Source organism: Benincasa hispida, chromosome 7 (assembly GCF_027475165.1).
Source record: "Benincasa hispida cultivar pf3 chromosome 7, pf3_genome.v1.1, whole genome shotgun sequence".
NCBI classification, from domain to species: Eukaryota; Viridiplantae; Streptophyta; class Magnoliopsida; order Cucurbitales; family Cucurbitaceae; genus Benincasa; species Benincasa hispida.
The window spans coordinates 43,286,909-43,307,322 of NC_143484.1; the positions used below are offsets into that span (position 1 = coordinate 43,286,909).

General features: G+C 32.9%; 1 protein-coding gene and 1 long non-coding RNA gene across 2 annotated transcripts; both read right to left on the reverse strand.

Moving 5' to 3' along the window:
- Positions 1-7,719: 7,719 nt before the first annotated feature.
- LOC120082116 (Low temperature and salt responsive protein family) lies at positions 7,720-8,148 on the reverse strand. Its single transcript, XM_039037350.2, has 2 exons — positions 8,010-8,148; positions 7,720-7,900 (listed from the first exon to the last, which is right to left on the reverse strand). Exons 1-2 carry the CDS (start codon positions 8,088-8,090, stop codon positions 7,817-7,819), a joined length of 165 nt encoding a protein of 54 aa, XP_038893278.1. The 5' UTR covers positions 8,091-8,148; the 3' UTR covers positions 7,720-7,816.
- Positions 8,149-14,491: 6,343 nt separating this feature from the next.
- LOC120082022 (uncharacterized) lies at positions 14,492-17,071 on the reverse strand. The gene is made up of 3 exons (XR_005483024.2): positions 16,913-17,071; positions 16,073-16,275; positions 14,492-15,203 (listed from the first exon to the last, which is right to left on the reverse strand). It is a non-coding gene; the product is annotated as an uncharacterized LOC120082022 (long non-coding RNA).
- Between the last annotated feature and the right edge of the window lie 3,343 nt (positions 17,072-20,414).

Here is a 20,414-nt window from a genome sequence, read left to right on the forward strand (position 1 = left end):
TAACTTTCATGCATGCATGTATTTAGTAACGACCTAACTTGGGTTCTAGGAAGTCGGATCGTTATAGTTGGTATCAGAGCCCATGTTTTAGGTTCTGTAGACTAACTTACTATGTAAGTCCAGATTGTCCCTATGGCCCATGAACGGATTCCTCGTCATCGCCTGGTATGTCTTATCAATTAAAAGTTTTATAGTAGTTGTGGGTTAAAATATTTGTTTAGCTTAAATGCACTAGTTATATTTTAATGCTAGGTCAGTGACTCGTAAAAAGTTATTATAAGCAGATTATTCAGGTAAGATGCTACAAAAGGAGAAAAAAAATAAAATTATGAGGTCACTTGGCACTAGTTTATCTCATGGAAATTCTGTTAGAAACAAACAAATATATACCTCAGTTTAAAGATTTTAAAGGTTGATGAAACTATGTAGAGTTATGACAATTCAGGAATAAAGGTATTTAAATGTTCAAGCCAAGGATTAAAATTGTCTAGATAAGAATACATTAAGGATTAATGTTATTATTATTATTATTTTTTTATTTTTTTTTTATTTTTGTTGAGTAGTGCAATTGGTGTTAGTACAAATAAATTTCTTCACAGGTCACATACTCAAGTATAAGGTTAAAAGTTGTTTTATGGATAAGATGGAGAAAAATAAGAGACTATGGATTTATTAAAGGTTCTGAGATATTAAAACCAAACATTTTTAGAGGAATTTTGGAAATGATTAATAAGTCATAATCACTTTGGTAATACTATGACTTGATGGACTAGGTAAAATATGTGTAGTGATATGAAGGATTCTTTTGGAATATCTAACTAAGTTGATGTCATTAAAGGAAGCCAAAATAGTTAGACTTGAGTTTAGACTTAAAGGGGATAAAGCAAAGTGTTATTTGTTTGAGTTGAAGGATTATTTTAGAGTACCTAGATTATTCAAATCCATAGCCTTATTGTGATGAGGAGATCAAAGATGGACAAATTTGAACAAACGAAAGTCTTTTGGAGTTTAAAAGTATGCAAATTGGCAAAGAAGAATTCTACAAAATGGAAATTCTTAGTGAGAGACATAAGATTTATGGAGGAGTTAAGTAAAATATAATTTAGTAAAGAGATTATGTTCAACTTGGAAAATGGAAAAAAAAAAAAAGATGTCTTGATTTTAGTGGTTTTATCAAAGATGAGTGTGAATGAGAGAAAAGTATCCAAGAAAGTTTACTCTTTTAGAAAGAGAGAGAAATTTAATGTGTTCAAAACTCTTAGTTAAGTATGGTTCGAAGGCTTGATACAAGGGGTTACAAGGTATTTGTTCTAATGTAAAAGAAGAATACCTCATTATCATGTGGAACTTTAGGACAATATGTGTTAGACGGAAAGATAACTTATGTAGGTGATTGGTTGGAACTTTGTTTTAACACAAGAATCTGTTACCGAAATAGGTCAATAAGGGATAAGCTAAAATGGAGTTACTAGTAGTTGTAGATTTTCAAGAACTATTGACATGGTATGTTGAGGCTTCATTAGTTAAGAGGTAAACCATTAAGGTAATTAGTAAGATTTAAGGGATTTTGACGTAGTGTGCAAGTTTGAAACATGAACTAGCAAGACCATCAATTTGATTGAAAAATGAAATTAATCCAACTCAAGGTAGACAAAAGTGGTATATGCACAAAAGTAAGTTGGATCTTCCAATATCAACATTGGCATAAGGGATAGATTGGTAATAAAGTTGAGTTGATAACAAGAAGTTGCTATAGGTGGGTTTGGAGTAGTACAGGATAGTACGTTTTCCCTTGCATGGCCAATGAATTAACTAGCTCTAGGGAGTACAAGTAGTTCAAGCTATGACTTACGAATCAAGAAGATTTTATCATAAAAACTAACTACATGGATCAATTACGGTTATTACAAGGTTATGGAAATGTGTTATCAATTGACTGATGCTTTAGCATCTAGGGACTTCAAAACCTCATTTTCAAAGGGAATTTTAGACTCATCCGCAGCAGAGTCTAAGTAATGATATGTGATTGTTTTAAGGCTAAAGAATAATATGAGGATTGGCTTAAGCAGTTTTATAGCCCATGACAGTATAAAGCCTCATGATGAGTTTCTCATGAATGTGAGACTTAATTAGACAGAGTTATTCTCAGACATGTAGATCTTAAGAGAGATATCACAGTCGGCGCTTCTAGAGTAGAAGCAGTATTCAGTTGAGCAGATTTGTTCTGGTACGCATCTTCAGATGACGCATTATATAGCATGACCAGTTTCTCCACTACACATATGAAGTTTTTCCTGTGACAGAATGGTAAGCTCAGATATATGTTTTTAGTGGATAAGACTTTCTTAAGCTCACGACAATTTTCATAGTTCTCAGCTTGAGCGTGTTAAAGTATTGTTGGTTTCAGCATCTTAAGTTTCATAGTTATATATGGAAGGGGTTGTCACACCTCTTTTGATACTAGTATTAGCTATGTCAAACAGTGACTCTCATTTTACATCTAGTTTTTAGAAGAGTCTCTAGTTAGCATTAGGTACTCAATTGGATTTTAGTACAGCTTTTCACCCACAGACTGATGGTCAGAAAGAACGTTTGAACCAAACATTGGAGAATATGTTGTGCACTTGTGTGTTAGAGTTTTCAGGGAGTTGAGACTCTCACTTGCATTTGATGGAATTAACATAATAACAGTTATCCGGCTACCATTGGCATGTCGTCGTTTGAAGCCCTCTATGGAAAGAGCTGCAAGTCTCCTGTGTGTTGGGATGAGGTAGAAGAGAGGAAATAGCTAGTACATGAGCAAGTGCAAGCCACGAATGAGGCAATACAGAAGATCAGGGCTCGTATGCAAACAGCTCAAAGCAGACAGAAAAGCTACGCCGATGTGAGATGTAAAGACCTAAGAATTTGAGACTAGTGAAAAAATGTTCTTAAAGGTGGCACATATGAAGGGTGTTCTAAAGTTTGGAAAGAAAGGGAAGCTGAGCCTGAGGCTCATTGGATCTTTCGAGGTCTTGGAACGAGTTGGCCCCGTAGCTTACTGTTTGGCATTGCTTCTAGCACTATCTTCAGTTCATAATGTCTTTCATGTTTCGATGCTGAGAAAGTATGTAACAGACCCGTCTCATGTAGTTGACTTTGAGCCCTTGCAGTTGAATGACAACTACAAGGAGAAACCTATAGAGATTCTCGTCGGAGATGTAAAGATATTGCGTCGTAAGGAGATTGCATTTGTGAAAGTCTTGTGGTAGAATCACCAGTTCAAAGAGGCTACCTAGGAGCGAGAGGATGAGATGAAGGCCCAGTACCCGGAGCTTTTTTAGAAATGAACTTTTGAGGACGAAAGTTCTTTAAGGAGGGAAGAATGTAACACCCTAAATTTTTATTATTTATGTAATTTCAGTCATTTTTATTAATTGAGGGTATTTTTGAAATTTTTGGACTTAAGTTTAATTGTGGGAAATTAATGGATTGACATTGAAATTATTCAATTTGGAAATTAATGCCAAGAATTAATTTCACTTTAGAAGAAGGGGTTCTGTCACATAAATTTAATTTGAAATTAATGTCAAGAATTAATTTCATTTGGAAGGGGTTATGTCACACAAATTTAATTTGAAATTAATGTCAAGAACTAATTTCATTTTGGAAGGGAGTTATGTCACACAAATTTAATTTGAAATTAATGTCAAGAATTAATTTCATTATGGAAGGGGGTTAGTTAAATTCTTTGTGAATTGAAACTTTTAAGGGAGAAAGGGATTAAAAGTTGGAAGTAGGGTCTGATCGAATGAAGATTTTGGAGATTGGAATCTTGAGGGTGGTTGTTGCTCAGGCTTCATTGGGGAATTAAATTCAAAGACTGATTATTGAAGACTGTCGCTTGGATCGATATCTGAATCTAGTATCGAGGCAAGTAATCTTACTACTGGAATTGCCCATGGGCCAGACACTATATATATGCTAGCATAATAGATGAATATCAGGACAGAACGATAGCATGATAAACAGATAGTATAGTATGACCGATATATGTTCTTGTATGAGAATCTAAAATATTTAATTGTGCACGTAGATACTTGCATGCTAGTAAGAGATGATACTTGAGTCACTGAGGTTGAATTTGATATGAGGATATTATGGCGTATATACATGTTGTATAGCCATGATGTTGAGGTGTATATGTATGTTATAAAATCATATTGTGATAATTGTGATGTTGAGATTGTGATAGTGTCTTTACTGATTAGTTAGATGTCCACTAGGTATTATTTTTTCTTCGAGATTCACTAGATTGTGTTTCCTTCGGGATTCACCAGATTGTGTTTCCTTCGGGATTCATCAAATCGTGTTTCCTTCACGATTCACCAGATATTGTGTTTCCTTCGGGATTCACCAAGGGTTGTGTTTACTTCGGGATTCACCAAAGATAGTGGGCATAAATAACTACAATAGGATATAAATCAGTTTTTCATGTATGTATGTGTCCCATGAGGACTAGAGCAGATTATATGTTCCACCAGAGGTAGGCATATAGAGGACATAGATGCCTAGCCTGACCCCAATAGTGGAGTTACTTACTGAGTATTTTATACTTACTCTTTCTCATATTTATGTTTAAGGTAAGGGTAGGGACGCGCCGGTGAATGACAAGTGGAATCCATGAATGAGTCATTAAGAACCATTTTTAATGCTTCTGCTCATGTTTTAAGGTTCTTTTATGTTTTTAACTTTCGATCTTGACATTTGAAACTTATCGTTTGAGATTTGTTTTCAGACTTATTTATTTCCATTTATGATTTATAGGTACTTTATCATTTGATTTTAATATTTGAATTTAATGAAGATCTTTTAAGTTATCTTATTTATTTAGCATTTATTTCACTATAAAAAGTATGTCATTTTAACTTCCACGCATGCATGCATTTAGTAATGGCCTAACTTGAGTCATAGGAAGTCAGATTGTTATAACAACGATGGTGGATGACGTGGACTTGATACGTGTGGCAGTGGGAGATTTACTGAGAGAGAGTGAAAGAGAGATCTTTGTGGATCATTGCGTAAGAATGAGTTGAAGTGAGAAAGAGACTACGAAGACGGGGTTGGCGACTGGAATTTAAGGAAGAAGGAAAAAATGGCACCTTTACTTCCTTTCAAACCTTAGAAAATTGAATAAGTTAGTGGATAAACATATGAATCCTTAATCTCGGTTTTAAACCGACGTTATAGGTAATTTCCAATAATTGATTATATATATTTAAGACTATAAACAAAATTCAAGAAAATGTGAAAAATATTGATGGGCAAATGCATAAGATTGAGGTAATAATCATGACTGTCAAGGATCATGGTTGAATTATAAATTTAATTCAACCCAGAATTTGATGCCTCAATTTATAATTATAATTAAACTTGTCACTTTGACTTTATGGAGATTTTTTTTTCTACAAGGATAACTCAAATTATAAGAGGATGAAATTCGTCCTATTTTGACCAAATTCAAATTATTAAAATGAAACCTTGCACACACACGAATTAACTCTTTCCCTCCTCATTCTTTCGTTCTCTCTTTCTTTCATAGCTTCAAACTCTCCCTTACTTTCACAATTTCGCTTTTGGTCTCTCTCCACATTGGGTCTCACTCTGTAACATGATGAAAAAGAGGGAGAAAATACGTTAGCTGAGAAAGAAAGCCTCGTCAAAGCTCGTCGCACGATCTCACCAAAGAGAAAACATGAACTCATCTTACCGAAGAAGAAAAAGAACGGTGATCTTGCAGATGGAAAGTGAGAGAGAAGAACAAAAAGGAAATAAATTACAAAAGAGAGGTGAGAAGAAGGAGAAACTAAAGACTCGTTTGATAACGTTCCCATTTCCTGTTTCTTATCTTTCCATTCCCTATTTTTTATTTTCTGTTTAGAAGAAGAAACAGAAATATGTTTGATAACTACTCTTGTTTCCTTATTCGATAACTATTTCTTGTTACTCGTTTCTTGTATTTTTTTTTCTTACATTTTTCTTTTTCATATTTTATAGTTTAAATATAATCTAATTATATAAAATAAAAAGATTAAACTATACAGTATAATTATCAAATATTTAAACTATCAAATATGATGTAAATTAATATCGATAGTACAATTATTTCTATCATTCATATTTTACTAAAATTTAATTTATAATATTATTTTAATACAATTATTTCTATCCTTCATATTTTACTAAAATTTAATTTATAATATTATTTCTCATCAAATCGTAAACTCAAATCTAACTCAATCATGTTATTACCTAAATATCTATTAAAATGAACCTAACATCGTGGTTATAAAAGTACTAGAATGAACCTAAATAAATATCTTAGTAAAAAAAATTTATATTATTGTAAAATTATAATTGATTCCATATATAAAAAAAATAAAAATAATAATAAATTTTAAACCATATATAAAGATACATATGGCAAAATTTAAAATTTTAAAAATATTTATATATACGGAAAAAGAATTATTTTATATGACAAAACTCTTAAATATTTATAAATAATTATAATTGATTCCATATATAAAAAAAATAAAAATAATAATAAATTTTAAACCATATATAAAGATACATATGGCAAAATTTAAAATTTTAAAAATATTTATATATACGGAAAAAGAATTATTTTATATGACAAAACTCTTAAATATTTATAAATAATAAAAAAATATCACAGACGATAAAATTTTATTATATTTATTAATATTTTGATTTTATATTTAAAAATTAAAAATTTGAAAATTAAAAATCAAAATAATATATAAATATAAATATTTAAAAATTTAAAATTTAAAATTTAAAATTAAATTTGCGTGAAATTTTAAAATTTGAAAATCCAAATAATATAATAAATCTAAATATTTCAACATTCAAATTTCAAAATCAAAATAATATATATATATCAGAATTCAAAATCCATAAACAATAAAGAAAATAAATATAAATAAAAAAGAGAAATAATTCTAAAAATATATAAAAGTAGAGAGAAAAGGAAATATAAAAGAAATAAAGAAGAAAATAAATATATATAAAAAAATATATATAGAGAAATATGGAGAAAAGAAATATAAAAGAAAGAAAAAAAAATCTGATGAGTGATTTGGACATGCTTCCTCACCATTCTTACCAATTAGCCAATTACTTACCATGATACATATTAAGGACAACTTTAAATAAAATAGAAACAAAAACAAAAATAAAAAAAGCCCACGTAATTTATTAAAAAATAAAAAACAGAAAACGAAAAGATTACCCGACTGACCCTAACTAATTTTAGAATTTCATTTTCAACTTTCGATTTGGGTCTTTTAATCCATTTTCCCCCAACAATGGAACTATATTTATCATTTTCCATCATAATCAAAAACTAACCCTTCTCTGTAAATATTTTTTGTTGGGCTAATCACTATCTATAACTACTACTAAAAACACATGATGAACAACTGTTTCCAGCTTTTAAATTTGTCATACAAACACCACTAAAAAAAATTCTACAAATAGATAAGTCAGAAAACAAAAAGACTGTTTTTCATCTCTTGTTCTTGGATAAAGAAATCCAAACAGAGCATCTCCTGAATCAACTTGGAACAATTTTTGATATCAAACTGTAAACATTAGTTCCATTTAAGGAGAGAGAACAAAGAGAAAAAATGTCTATTCTTCACTGATTTACCACAGCTTACATCCAAACAACCATGAACAAACAAAACAACCTTGTAAACCTATAGTTGAAAACAGAGATTCACAAAATTACACTTTTAAATCCTTCCCTTTTCTATCCAACAAGAACATAAATTGCGTATATAATTCCAGGTATATATCCCAAAATGGTCAGTAACAAACAAATCCAAAACTCCACCTGCACTTGCAAATCCACAAAAAAAAACTGATCAACACCACAAATTGAAAGAGAAGAAACACAAGTTCTGTAAAATGAATGAAAAACAGAGGTTGAAGATAATAATCACCCCACAGCCATAGCGAAGGAAAACTCCAAGTGGTGGTAGAAGTATTGCTAATAGGATTTCTACGAAAGTTTCAGAACCCATAATACTCTTCTCTTTCACAACCAAAACTAAGAGGAATTTGGAGCAAAGGCAAAAATGGGGGTTTTTTATGTTTGAAGGGAACTGCAGGTAAAAGCAGAGAGAGGAGAACCAAAAGCTAGTGGGGGGGGGGGGGAGGTGGCAATGGTTTAAGCTTTTGGAAATGACACGTGGGAAATGGAAGAACACGTGTGACACTTTTGCCGTATCTTGATTTTGAGTGGTTATTTGTACGAATCACTTGAGAAATTGTGTAGATTTTTGACATGGTTTCTCGAGATAAGTTCTTTTTTAACATTTTGCCTTGATGTTAAATTTTCAGCCATATCTAAATATTTTCATTGGTATTTTTATTTTTTCCATAGTTAGAATATTTTTATCGTATGTGATACAAATAGTTATAAGATATCCACATCTATACTGTTTATAGAAGAGAAAAATTCGTTTTCCTTTTTTTTTTTCCGCTCTTTTTAGATGATTATTACAAGATTATCTTATCTTGAGTATGAATGTGTTTAAAATACATTTTTAAGTATTTAATTTAAAAAATAAATCATTTTAAAAAAAAAATTGAGTGTTTGACAACTATCCAAAGTATTTTAATCTATTTTTATTAAAAGTGTTTAAATAAAAATAAATTTTTTGAAAAGCATTTTATTAAGTCAATCCAAACTATCATAAATTAATTAAAAATTCCTATTTCAAATTTTGGTTTTATTTTATTTTTTAATAAAAAATCCATCAAATTTGGTTTTCACGTTTTTTTCCTTTTTTTAAAAAAAAAAATAAATATAAATGAATTTTATGCAATCTCTCCTCCCCTCTTCACACCACCACCACCCACATCTCAAAATGTTTCGTGTTCAATAACCTACTGTTAAAGGTAAGTGAAAATATCATACGCAATTCTTTTAAGGCCTCTTTGTGACTTTTGTTTTCAGTTTGGTTTAAATTTTGTTGCTTTGAAATTTTAGGATAAAACTATAGTCATTCATAATATTTTTCTAACCAATAAGAAAAGTCATATTTTGATGTTTGGATGTTTTTATTATTACAGATGTATGATTTATTCGAATCTTCTTCATCTTGCTCGAACTTCATAAGAAATGAACTTAACTTCACGTCATTTCTGTCTTTTTGTCTTGTGAAGTTACTTTATGAGACGAATTTCACGAGAAATGAACTCAAGGAACTCAACTTCACATCATTTCTATCTTTCGTCTCGTGAAGTTCGTCTTTGAAGTAACTCAACTTCATGTCATTTCTATCTTTTGTCTCGTGAAGTTACTTCACGAGACAAACTTCACGAGAAATGAACTCAACGACCTCCACTTCACATCATTTATGTTCTTTGTCTCGTGAAGTAACTTCACGAAACAAATCATTGAACACCAACAATAACTTTTCCATGAGACTAATCACACCCAATCTGAATCCATATAAGAGTTTTAGTGATTAGAATCAGATTTAATCCACCAAGAATATACCCATAATCCAAAATTTTAGTCTCTAAAATGTATTTGGATAGTTCGAACTCACAAATTGAAATTTACAAGCTATGAAGAATTCGATTTTAGGTCATTTGTGGTCAGTTGGCCAACAAAAACTTGAGGACTAAAAAGGTATTTTTCCCTAAAAATAACTATACATTTACCCCTATACCAACTTTGAACCCAACATAAGAACATTGACAAATATAAATGAACTTTATTGAAACCCCACCCCCCCCCCCCCCCCCCCCTTCACACACACACACACACATTTTTACTTTAGCCTCAAACTTAATATAGCATATTCTTACCTCAAAATTAATCTCGAACTCAATCTAAAACTTAAAACTCAACTTCAAAACATTAACTATACTTTACATAACTATACGTTTATGTTGTTACCATAACTGCAAGATAACAACATACACAGTCTTCTAATAAGTTTATTATGAAAGTTGAAGAGCTCATACTTAGTTCGATTTATCTTTAATGAGTTGTAAGATTATAGCTTTCATATCATCCATCTCAGTTTGTCTTCTTTCTTTCAGTTCGTCCAATCTAACCAATCTAGCCTTTAAGGATTCTATTGTTGTTGCTCCTTTATGATTTTTGGATAAAGATGCACTCGACAGTAATTCATTTTTTTCTTGATTTTTTACACTTTGGTGTCATACCAAGGCTCACTCTTTTGCCCAACACCTGCTTGTAATTTCTTCTTCCAATATTGGCTCAAATCCTTCCTGGGTGGAGGCTTCTCTCAGCTCGATCATTTGACTCTACACAATAATTAAGACTAATAATTGTATGAAAATTATATATTAATAAAGTTACATTGAGAATAAAAACTTACATATGCATCATTAGCGACCTGATTAACAAACGTGTTGTCACTCTTAGAGTGAGTACGCTTAAATAAGTCTACTAGGTTCATTGTTTGACTATCGGGTCCCATCTGTAAAACAATTCACATAGAAAATATTAATAATACTTTCTTACAAATCAAATAAGAAATACCTTTATTTCTACCGTGGATTCTCGTATGCGTATAAAAGTCTTAGAACCAGCTGTATGAGTGAACTTTAGAGCTAACCGATTCTTTTGACTAGTCTCTGCCACTTTCTAATAAAATGAGAAATTAAGAGGAAATGAGTAATTGAAATATAAGTAAACAGAAATAAACACAAAATTTCTTACTTTCCATTCGGTGGATTCAAACTTGGTGCACAAAAAGTGTCAATCTTTGATGGAATCTTTAAGTCAATCAGGTAGGTGTGCTCGTGCCTCTTCAAGACTTGCATATTTTTTATAGTATTTGTGTAGTTCTGCTCTGTACTCTTTAAACGAAATTTTCATCTTTTCATCGATGAAATCATTGATGAGTTGGTTGGACAAGTCAAACACAAAATGGTTCTGAATTAAAAAAAAAAAAAAAAAAAAAAAAAAAAAAAAAAAAAAAAAAAAAAAAAAAAAAAAAAAAAAAAAAAAAACTAATTAGTATTCATACACACGCATATATATAATTTGTAAAATATCAAATAACTATCTTACCATTAATTGACTTTTAACAAGCTCTCTAGTTTCTATTAGTACCTCTCTCCATGTTCTATAACGAACAGAAAAGGATTGGTACCAATGCCATTGCTAAACTTCATTGCATTATCACAAATTAGTTTCTCCCATACAGGGTCAATCTGGATAGGAATTCTCCTAAATGTTTGGACATATTTATCCAAATCAATATTCCGAGAGTACCCGCGTCCCATCCTACTAGCCATACAACTGGCCTCTGAAGAAATTATACGTTGATTTAAATACAAATTGAATATAAATTATACAAATTATATGTTAGTTTAACCATTAGTTTAAATACAGATTATACATTTTTTTATAAAAATAAAATGTGTATATAAAATAACCTAAATTATCTCCCACGGAGGATGATGCGCCATTATGCTCGGACTCTAAATACTCCATTAATGTCTCCTCATTGATGTGACCACCATTGTTCCTATGCAAACAAAAATATATATTATACAACAATACATAAGCTGTGAAATGAAAAAGAAGATAAATATTTACATGATTATTCTGTAATATTAAGATGTTCATCGAGACTCAAACTCCTATCAGAAGATGATTGTACATCCTCTTTCTTGTCATTTATGAAGTCATCATCAACTTGCCAAATTATCTGTTCTTCTACGACTATAGGATCAACACCAACTCTACATAAATTGATATCATTCATTGATTCATAGATTGTACAAGGAATACTATTCACAACTTCTAATAACTCAAGTTGGTCATTCTCATGTTCTTCTACTTCTGGCACGTTCCACACATGTTGAGGTAAAACACTTGTTTAGCTTGACTGACAAATACAAAAGGCTCATTAACAAACCAATGACGAGTTGTATTAATTGATATATACCCCAAATCCATGTGTACTCTATTGGTCTTTATAGGGTCTGTGTCAAACCATGTACACTTAAACATAATTACACGTCTTCTCCTGGCATACTGGAAGTCCAAGACTTCATTGATCACACCATAGAAATTATGTAGATCACCTCCACCTTCACTTTCTAAAGGCATCATGAACCCACTATTTTGTGTACTTTGAAAATTATCACGCTCAATACTATGACAGCGTACTTCAACAATACATCCACTGTATGAGCGCACTTCTAAAGTCGACCCCATTGTTAGTGAATATATATCATCAGATATATCTCCATTTTCATGCAATGAAAGAACCTATTAATTCAGTATAACACACTAGATCTTAAAAACTAATGCCATTCATATTAATCAATGGAATTGTTACTTGTCTTTTAATATCATACTTACATGAGATTTGAACAATCAAGAAAGTCTCATTGGTTCCTTTTGTATAAATCATCCTGACTTTGAGCTTCATGTCGAATTAGTCTAAAATATTGCCTATAAGAAAGAGACATGTCTCAATTTTATAATTCACACTTTATATCAAAATCATAAATTACAATAGAATGTTCAAAACATACTTTTGATAAGATTTTATTTCCATGCAATTGTTCAAGATGTACCAATGTGCACTGCATTTCTCTTCTATCGATAATGTCCTTACTCTTGATGCTTCTAATGGTCGCGCATTTTGTCTAATCATTGAAAATTCACCACATATCTCATTCTCTGGAAGTCTATAATAATTTCTTTCATCTCTATTGAACCTCGTCTCAACTCCAGTTATGTACAAAAAAAACAAAATACCAACAATTCATTCATTATATACGCTTTTGCTATAGAACTCTCAGGACGTGCCTTGTTTCTTACGTATTATTTCAATGTCTGTAAACTTCTTTCGATAAGGTACATCCAACTATAACTAACTAGACATGCAGCTTTTGTTTCATAGGGCAAATGGACTGCGAGGTACACCATTACGTAAAGAAATGGCAGTAGAAATATTTTTTCTAACTTACAAAGTATGATTATAATGTCTCTTTGTAATCGATCCAAATCCCCTATAGATATTGTTCTTGCAAATTTGCATAACTCAACAACAATAGTGGACACATCTTTTTTTAAGTATGCTCAAACATCAATTGGAAGAAGACTCTGAAGCAGAACATGAGAGTCGTGAGTTTTTAGCTCCTATAGCTTTTCATCCTTCTCACTCACACATCTTGATATATTTGATACAAACCCATAAGGAAATTTGACTAATTTTATCCACTTACATAATGAAATCTTGTCAATAGTAGTCCATGTGCATGCAGTGTGTGGCTTTACAACTTTATCCCTACCTTTTGCAAGTGTAGTTCTTGTCGTATATGGTTTAAATTATTGATTTTCCATGATTTTCCATTGTTTTGGGATTATTTTACTCATTTTGTACATGATTTTGAATTATTATACCTGTTTTGTATGATTTTGCATGATTTTTTTTATTTTCACTAATTCAATCTCAAGTACTTGGCAATTAATTTCAAAAATTACAACTTAATTTTTTTTTGTTTAAATTAATGAATTTTCGTGATTTTCCATGGTTTTGGGATTATTGTGTATGTTTTGTACATGCTTTTGAATTATTCTACTTGATTTGGATGAGTTTGCATGGTTTTGCATGATTTAGAGTGGTTTTGCATGGTTTTCCTTATTTGCATGATTTGTTTTTTATTTTCACTATTTCAAACTCAAGTGTTTGATGATAAATTTTATAAGATTAAAACTTAATTTATTTTTCTTTTTGGTTTAAATTATTGATTTTCCATTATTTTGGGAATATTGTACTCTTTTTGCACATGATTTTGAATTATTGTACTTGTTTTGCATGATTTTTTTTTATTTTCACTAATTCAATCTCAAATATTTGGTAATTAATTTCAAAAGATTAAAACTTAATTTGTTTGTTTTTTTTTTTGTTTAAATTAATGATTTTCCATGACTTTATATGGTTTTGGGATTATTGTACTTGTTTTCCCTACTACAAAAACAATATTACTTGACCTTTTTTTTTTATTTTTTTTTGCAGTCAAGTAAGTCCGTGTCAGGAATAAGAGAAATGTTTTGACCAACTAAAAGCGTTAAGTTGTAATTTATTGAAATGTTATAACGGTCAAATATATGAGATATGTTGACTTATTTTAAGTGTCAAGTATCTAAATTCTTCACATTTATTATGGATCAAGGTTTTCATAACTTGACAGTTTTTATTTGTCAAATGTAATTTTTTCTTGACACCAAAAAACTAACAACTTAATGAATACTTTAGACGTTTTGCTTGTCAAGTTCGTATGTGTTTTTCTTTTTATAAAAAAAAATTATAATATTAGAAATTACCTATAATTTCTGTTAATTTGAGATCCAATAATAATATAATTTAATTGAAGAGGATAATCATTTATTAACCAAATAAACAAACAACACATATATATAAACAATTTAAGCATCAATCAACCCAAAATTTCTACTAACCTAAGAAAGTTCATATTATCTTAAACATACATATTATCATATAAAAACCTCGTGTTAACAAAGTTCAAATGAACCTACCTCCACAATAATAATGTAACTCACCTTGAACTTGTTGCTTTTAGCACCTACGAATGTTGAAATAACATACCAAACCAAAAGTGCAATTTGAGAAATTAGAAGTAAAGAAAACTACCTTTCCATACTGCAATTTGACATATGGATCACACTTTCCATTTGTCTTCCGTGGGTAAATCCTTTCCTTGCTAAGAAGACTCGATGCCCCATAGAGAGATTTTTGTGGACTAACATAATACTGTTAGAACTATGTGAACCATCTGAAAACATCCATTCCTTTAAAACAAGCCTCACCAAGCCTCTATCTTCACATAAAAGCCATCGAGTCTACTTAAGAAGAGAAATAGATGCAGCAGCTTTAACCAAGTCTGTGTCTTCTCAACAAGCCTCCATCTGAAAGAGCCATGACAACATAAGAATTCAAGCCTCCATTTGAGAGTATCATATACCTTGAGGTCATTTAGGAGTTGGAGAAGGCAAGAACAAATGGTCGGGCTCAACTTCTTACGTCTTTGTTGTATCTGTTATTTGGTGCAACAAATATGTTCCCTTGACTGTTGATAGTTGCGGAGCAGCGCTTCCTCCAAGAAAACTTGAATCATAAATCAAAACATCATTCTATCTATGTATTTCACTACAACTTATCATGATTCATTAGAATCATGATAGATTATTTGAATCTATTCTAAGGATTAGAATAGAATCTAAATGGAAATCAAAAGGAAAGAACCTTTATGAAATCATTACAACAAAAGAAAATCTAATATGTGAAGCATACAATCTAGTAGACATTATAAAGTGAGAGAAACTTCCAGAGCATAAAGTACAGAGACATATGAAGAAACAATTCAGGAGGCTTAAAAAAACCAAATTCCTTATGGACTTGATGTCTCAAAATACTTGCATCTTCCAACTAAGAAACTTGTACTGCTAAACTTACATGGAAAGGAAAGACAACTAAGAAAGAAAGCCCAAAAGCAACCTACTTAGTTTCATTGAGAAGTAACAACTTACAACTTACAAGATATTTGAATAATTACAACATCGCCAATGCACAAGAGTTCTTAAGGTATTTTCTAATATACATTCAAACTTCCAACTTTAACTAAAAAAAAACTGCCCACAATGATCTTGTTGGCATTTTTACAAACACCATGCATACGTTAATCAATAAAAATACCTTTATGATATAATCCAAGCAATAACCACATGAGTAAATTAAGAATAGGGGATGAAATGAAAACTTGTTATTGGTATTGACCGAATTTTCATCTTTGCATCTTGAGAGAGAGAATTGAATACATAATTTCAGGCATACAAACTAGTCCGAAATGCATTCAACCTTGCTGAAACTTAATCGAATACATTGAAACAACAAATGAGTTCCAATGGTTCAAAATATCATTCCTTTAAATTCAATTTGAAATACTAATTAAAGCAATAATCCTTATGAAATCTTACCGAAAGGGCTCTAAATAATTCCGGTTGGTGGTTGAAAGCGTCCAAACTTGCAAATTTGGACCTTAAATATTAAGGGTAAACTAATTTGGCACAACAATGGAAGAAAAACCACGAAATATCACAAGGCATGTTGAGAGAGTATGAATTGATAGTTTTCCTAGTTTTTAATTGTTGATGCCATGTGCTTTTGCCCATTCTTTGACCTACACAAAACTAGAAAGGATAATTACATTGAAGCATTTCTTGCAAAGAGAGTTGCATAGTTTGACAATGCTAAACTAGAAGAACATACAAGTAAAATCATATGATGGAAGTACCCATCTTTGTCATTAAGCCACAACAAAATTTTAGACTTCATTTGGTCCACAAGATTATCAAAGGAAATATCACAAGAAATGTTGTGTTGAATATGTTCGATCTTCAAAATAGGTACTCTAGCATGAGGAATTAATTGTAGCTTTTGTATCATCCATTTGCAAAAGGAAATTTAAAGTAAAAAGAAACTAAAATCCAAAAGAGTAAACATACAACATACATTGATGTACATGCATTCATGTAAATTGGAGGAAACTATTGTAATCATTGGTGAATTGTATAACTGAAATTTAAAGAAAGAACGAAACCAATATTTTCAAGGATGTGGTATGAAGATTCACAACATAACATGGGATTATAAAGGCACAGCTTCTATTTTAAACATGTTTTAACATGAGTTTACACACACTAATATATCTGAGGCAGTCGAAAAACTTGCACTAAATAAACATAAAATTGAAAGTGGATATATTTTTTTTTTAAAACAAATAATCAATAAATAGAAAACTCTACGATCTAACGTACCGTGAAGATTATGACGAGGATACATATCATCCTTTCCACAGAAAATTTGATGCTACCAATTTTCGGGCTTAAAGCTAATCCAAAACCACTTGAACCACTGGTCAGATATTTATGAGAAAGCTAAAGTTGAAGAATAAGAAATTTTGTTTTAGAGGAATGTCTTTTTGTCTTCTTTTCTTTGTATTCAGTATGTTTTGGTATATACAGCCTATTCACTTATATACACATTGTCCTTCAATGTGGTTACACAACAATACAAAAGAATAAAAGAATAATTACGCATGGCTTGCTTTGGTTGGTGGAGATGAATAATTCTAACAAATTCTCAATAGATTTTAGTGACTCATTTCCAATTATTCTTCCACCTTCCCATTTCCTTTTCTATCTTTACTTTCTTCTCTAACATCCCCCCTCAAACTAGAGGGTACTTCAAGTACTCCCAATTTGAATCTGAATGTGTAGAATTGGGAATTGATGCGTGGTTTGGTGAGACAATCAGCTAGTTGGTCTGCCGTAGGAACGTAGCGGATGGTGATTTCTCCTTTTAGGACATAGTCATGTACAAAGTGGATGTCAACTTCTATATGTTTAGTTCGAAAGTGAAACACCGGATTTGTGGCTAAGGCTCCTGCCCCCAGATTGTTGCACCATATGGTCGGTCGAGCATTTGTTTTTAACCCCATCTCACTGAGTAGTTGTTGAAGACAGAGGACTTCGGATGTAGCATGAGCTAGTGCCCTGTATTCAAATTCTATACTCGATCATGCAACGACCGTTGCTTCTTTGATGACCATGAGACAATGTTATTCCCTACAAATGTGCAGTAGGCAGCAACCGACTTTCTATCATCGAGATTGGAGGCCCAATCAGCATCTGAGTAGGCAGAGACGGTTAAGTTCGGGCTTGGTTGGAAGTAAAGGCCATAGTGTTTCGTGCCGCTGACATACTGAAGTACTCGCTTAGGTGCCTGTCAGTGTACATCAGTTGGTGTTTGAAGGAATTGACTCAGTTGGTTGACTGCATAGGTGATGTCCAGTCGTGTGTGTGTTAGGTACTGAAGAGCGCTTATGGTGCTGCGATATATGTATGGGTCAGAGATGGGTTGCCCATCATTCTTGGATAGTTTTCTGCCTTGTACACTTGGTGATGGCATTGGTTTTACATCAGTCATTTGCAGTTTATGCAGTAGATCATCCACATACTTGGATTGATTTATCAGAAGACCAGACTCTAAGTAATAAACTTGTATGCTCAGGAAGTACCGAAGTTGTCCCAAATCCTTAAGTGCAAATTGAACATCAAGAGTTTCAATGAATTGCTCTGTTAGTTTAGGACTGTTACCTGTGATGATGATCTCGTCGACATAAACAAGTAGAAAGATTATTGATCCCATCGTTCGGTAGATAAACAGTGAGGTGTCCGATCGAGACTGATGAAATCCCCACTTTGTTAGGATAGAGTTGAGGGCAGTGTTTCATGCTCGTGGAGCTTGTTTTATGCCATAAATGGCCTTATCAAGTTTGCAAACATGGTTCAGATGCATTGACATACCCCAGTGGTTGGTACATATATACATCCTCTGCGAGTTTACCATTTAAAAATGCATTGTTGTAGTCAAGTTGTCTGAGGGACCAGCCTTGTGACACAGCAACACTGATTACTACTCGGATTGTGGAAGACTTCACAACAGGGCTGAATGTCTCAAAGAAGTCCACGCCATGATGTTGATGAAAGCCCTCCGCAACCAGACGGGCCTTATACCGTTGTATTAAGCCATCCATTTTGCTCTTTAATTGAAATATCCACTTGTTTCCAACTATATTGTGCGATGGAGATGGTGGGACCAGTGTTCATGTCTAATTCTTTACGAGAGCTGAGTATTCCTCATCTATAGCTTTCTTCCACTGAGGAGTTGCAAGTGCAACTGTGATTCTTGTGGGCTCTGTTTGAAACCAATCAATAGCTTTGCTTATCATCCAGGCTTTGGGTTTAAATATGCCAGCTTTAGCTCTAGTTATCATGGGGTGAGTGGGAACTGGTGAGGGGTGGGAAGAGATGGCACGTTTTGGCGAGGTGGCGAATGATGGGTTATCAGTAGGATATGGTGTATGTGGTATATTGGGGCTGTCATGTTGGTCCGGGTTGGTTTGAGTCGGGGGAAATGGTGAGTGATGGGCAGAACTCAATGATGGAGAGATTTGGCCTATGGTGGGATGCATAGCCTGGAGAGGATGTTTGGTTTGTGGTGGTTGGAGCGTGGTCGGAAGCGGATGGAAGTGTAGGATTCATTTGTGGGAATGACTGTGACTGAGGCAAGTTATTGAGTATTGTTTGAAGGCTTGGGACTAAGAACTTAGCTATCGTAGAGGCTATCGCCTGGGCGATCTTGCTAGACGATGGAGTCTCAGCGATCGTAGGGTTCTTCGTTGTGGTGATTGCTCTGAACGATGGAGTTTCACTGATTTTGCTATGCGATGGAATCTCAGCGATCGTTGTGTCTGTCGCCTGGGCGATCGTTCTAGACGATGGAGATTGAGCAAGCTTGTTGTTTGTCGTCTGGGCGATCGTTCTAAACGATGGGAGCTGAGCAATCATGTTGTCTGTCATTTGGGCGATCGTTCTAAACAATGGTGACTCGATGATCGTTGTGTCTGTCTTCTAGGCGATCGTTCTAAACGATGGGAGTTTAGCGTTTATTTTGTCCGTCGTCTGGGCGATTTTGCTAAGCAACGAGGGCTCAGTGATTGTTGGGCCTGTCATCTGGGCGATTTTGCCAATCGATGGGAGCTTAGCGATCGTTATGTCTGTCGCCTGGGCAATCGTAGTACATGATGGGGATGCAAATGGGAAGTCTTTCTCATTGAACTTTACATGTCTACTAGTACATATTCAGCCCGATGGACTTAGACATCTGTAGCCCTTGTGTTGTGAGCTAGGACCAATGTACACGCATTTCTCCGAGTGTAATTGGAATTTCTGATTGTGGTATGGCCTTAGGTAGGGAAAGAAAGCACATCCAAATGTCCTGAGACTGAAAAAATCAAGGTTAGAGCATTACATTGACGGATGATTTACCTTGTAGCACAGTTGTAGGCATTCCATTTATAAGATAAGCTGCTGTTGAGAATGCCTCCCACCAAAAGGACAGAGGCATGGACGTTTGTGCAAGCAGCATGAGGCCAGTTTCGACTATATGTCGATGTTTGAGCTCGACTCAGCCATTTTATGCAGAGGTATACGGGCATGATTTTCTGATTAAGATGCCTTTTGATTTACAAAGGCGATGAATTCTATCATACTCTTTACCATTGTCTGACTGGAGCATTTTGATCCCTGATTTGAATTGAGTATGGATTAATTGTGTAAAGTGATTGAATATAGACAGTGTCTCACTCTTCTGTTTCATAGGGTATATCCACACATATCTATTGTGGTCATCGAAGAATAGTACATAGTACCGGTACCCATCAGTAGAGTCAATAGGGGTTGGTCCCCATACATC